Source organism: Rutidosis leptorrhynchoides, chromosome 1, assembly GCF_046630445.1.
Source record: "Rutidosis leptorrhynchoides isolate AG116_Rl617_1_P2 chromosome 1, CSIRO_AGI_Rlap_v1, whole genome shotgun sequence".
Taxonomy (NCBI): domain Eukaryota; kingdom Viridiplantae; phylum Streptophyta; class Magnoliopsida; order Asterales; family Asteraceae; genus Rutidosis; species Rutidosis leptorrhynchoides.
In genome coordinates, this window is record NC_092333.1 from 713,624,560 (window position 1) to 713,626,149 (window position 1,590).

General features: G+C 33.5%; 1 protein-coding gene across 1 annotated transcript; it reads right to left on the reverse strand.

Moving 5' to 3' along the window:
• Positions 1 to 1,276, reverse strand: LOC139886222 (uncharacterized). Its single transcript, XM_071869969.1, has 2 exons — positions 940 to 1,276; positions 1 to 556 (listed from the first exon to the last, which is right to left on the reverse strand). The coding sequence occupies exons 1-2, from the start codon at positions 1,228 to 1,230 to the stop codon at positions 224 to 226; spliced, it is 624 nt and encodes a 207-aa protein (XP_071726070.1). The 5' UTR covers positions 1,231 to 1,276; the 3' UTR covers positions 1 to 223.
• Positions 1,277 to 1,590: the final 314 nt, after the last annotated feature.

Below are 1,590 nucleotides of genomic sequence, written 5' to 3' on the forward strand. Positions count from 1 at the left end.
TTGAAAACAGAAGAATGATCTGCTAAATTCCAATGAAATTTGCTTAAATAGTTCATTCATATTTACATTCAAGATCAATAAAAAAACCCAATCCTATAACTCTAAAACAATTTGTTAACCCTAATTAAATGCTGTACATTTCAAATTAAACATAAAAATCATCAAATTCATTCCTGTTAAGCATGAATGACACCATTATTCAAACCATCAAGATGATCTAAATTTACCAAATGAGATTATGCTTCAACCCTAATCCATGCTTTCCATGAACACATCCAGGCTTACTGTACTGATTAACCAACCGTTTTGATTTCTTCATCTTCGGATAAGCTCTTTTCCCCAATTTCCTCATCCTCTGTCTTTCAAATTTATTACTCAACCATTTCGGCACCAGTTCGTCATCCAAATCCAAATCATCATCATCATGATCATCATCTTCTTCTTCATCTTCAATTTCATTTTCATCCTCATTGTACAGATCATCTCCACCTTTGATCACACCCTCTGCACCGATCATCAGCCGATTCTGATTGATTTCGTATACAACGTTGAGTTCCTGTACGGACAATCAAACTCACTATCACTACAAAAATGACAATAATAACAACAATCGGTTGTGATTGATTCAATTAAGTATTTTTATGATTCGGTGCGGACAAATAAAATTCAGCGTTAACTTACTCCAAAAATAATAATAATAACAACAACAATCAATCAATCATTAAGTAACTGTACGGACAATTAATTCAGATTTAATTGTATACATGTGAATGATAATTATAACGAGGATCGATTAATCAATTTCATACACATCGTTGAATGTTGATGTACGGACAATTAAACTTCCAGGCGCAAACTTTAAGTAATCACTTATCTAAAACTTATAAGATCAAGTGATATGTTTCATAATCTCGAAAAATAAATTTAAACTAATTTTACCTGACACTGACGAGTGATTTCATCAGCAAGAGATTGCATCGATATATCAGACGACGGAGATCCATACGGATGTTGAAGGAGATCGTCAACATCCGGCACAACTTCATCGTCTTCATCTGCGGTTACATCATCTTCATCGGTGGTGACGTCATTGTAAGAGTAGTTTTCGCCATCAGAATCAGAAGGATCGATAACCTGCCAAGAATCGGAGTCGGAAACAACATCAACGTCGATGGATTCAAAAGCGTCACCGGTCAATGATGAAGTGATAATGATAGATCTGTTCGCCATTTTTTTTAGTTTTTGTGTTGATTTAGTTTGGGTGATCAGAAAACTTTGAAGGGTGGGTGGGTAGGGTAAAGGTGTGTGGGTGTCGTGTTAAATACGAAAGAATGGACACGTGTCAGTTTTTCGTGGCGCTAGTCTATGTGGACGTTTCTTGAAATCTTATTGGTTGAAAGACGTGTTATAGTTGTAAAAAAGAGAAAAGAGAATTGAAGTTTCAAAAATTACTCCGTAACAAAACAAGTAATTCAAAAGAGAAATTATAGTGTAGATAATACGGAGTAATAAATAAAATAAAAAAATAAATCATTATCACTATAAATAAATAAATTTATTTATTTATTTTTTACCTACATACTAAAAGTC

Excerpts from the sequence above, each read along its gene's own strand:
- LOC139886222 (XM_071869969.1), bottom strand. The coding sequence starts at position 1,230 with ATGGCGAACAGATCTATCATTATCACTTCATCATTGACCGGTGACGCT. Across the intron at positions 557-939 it reads AAATCACTCGTCAGTGTCAG|GAACTCAACGTTGTATACGA; the intron begins GTAAAATTAGTT and ends TTGTCCGTACAG.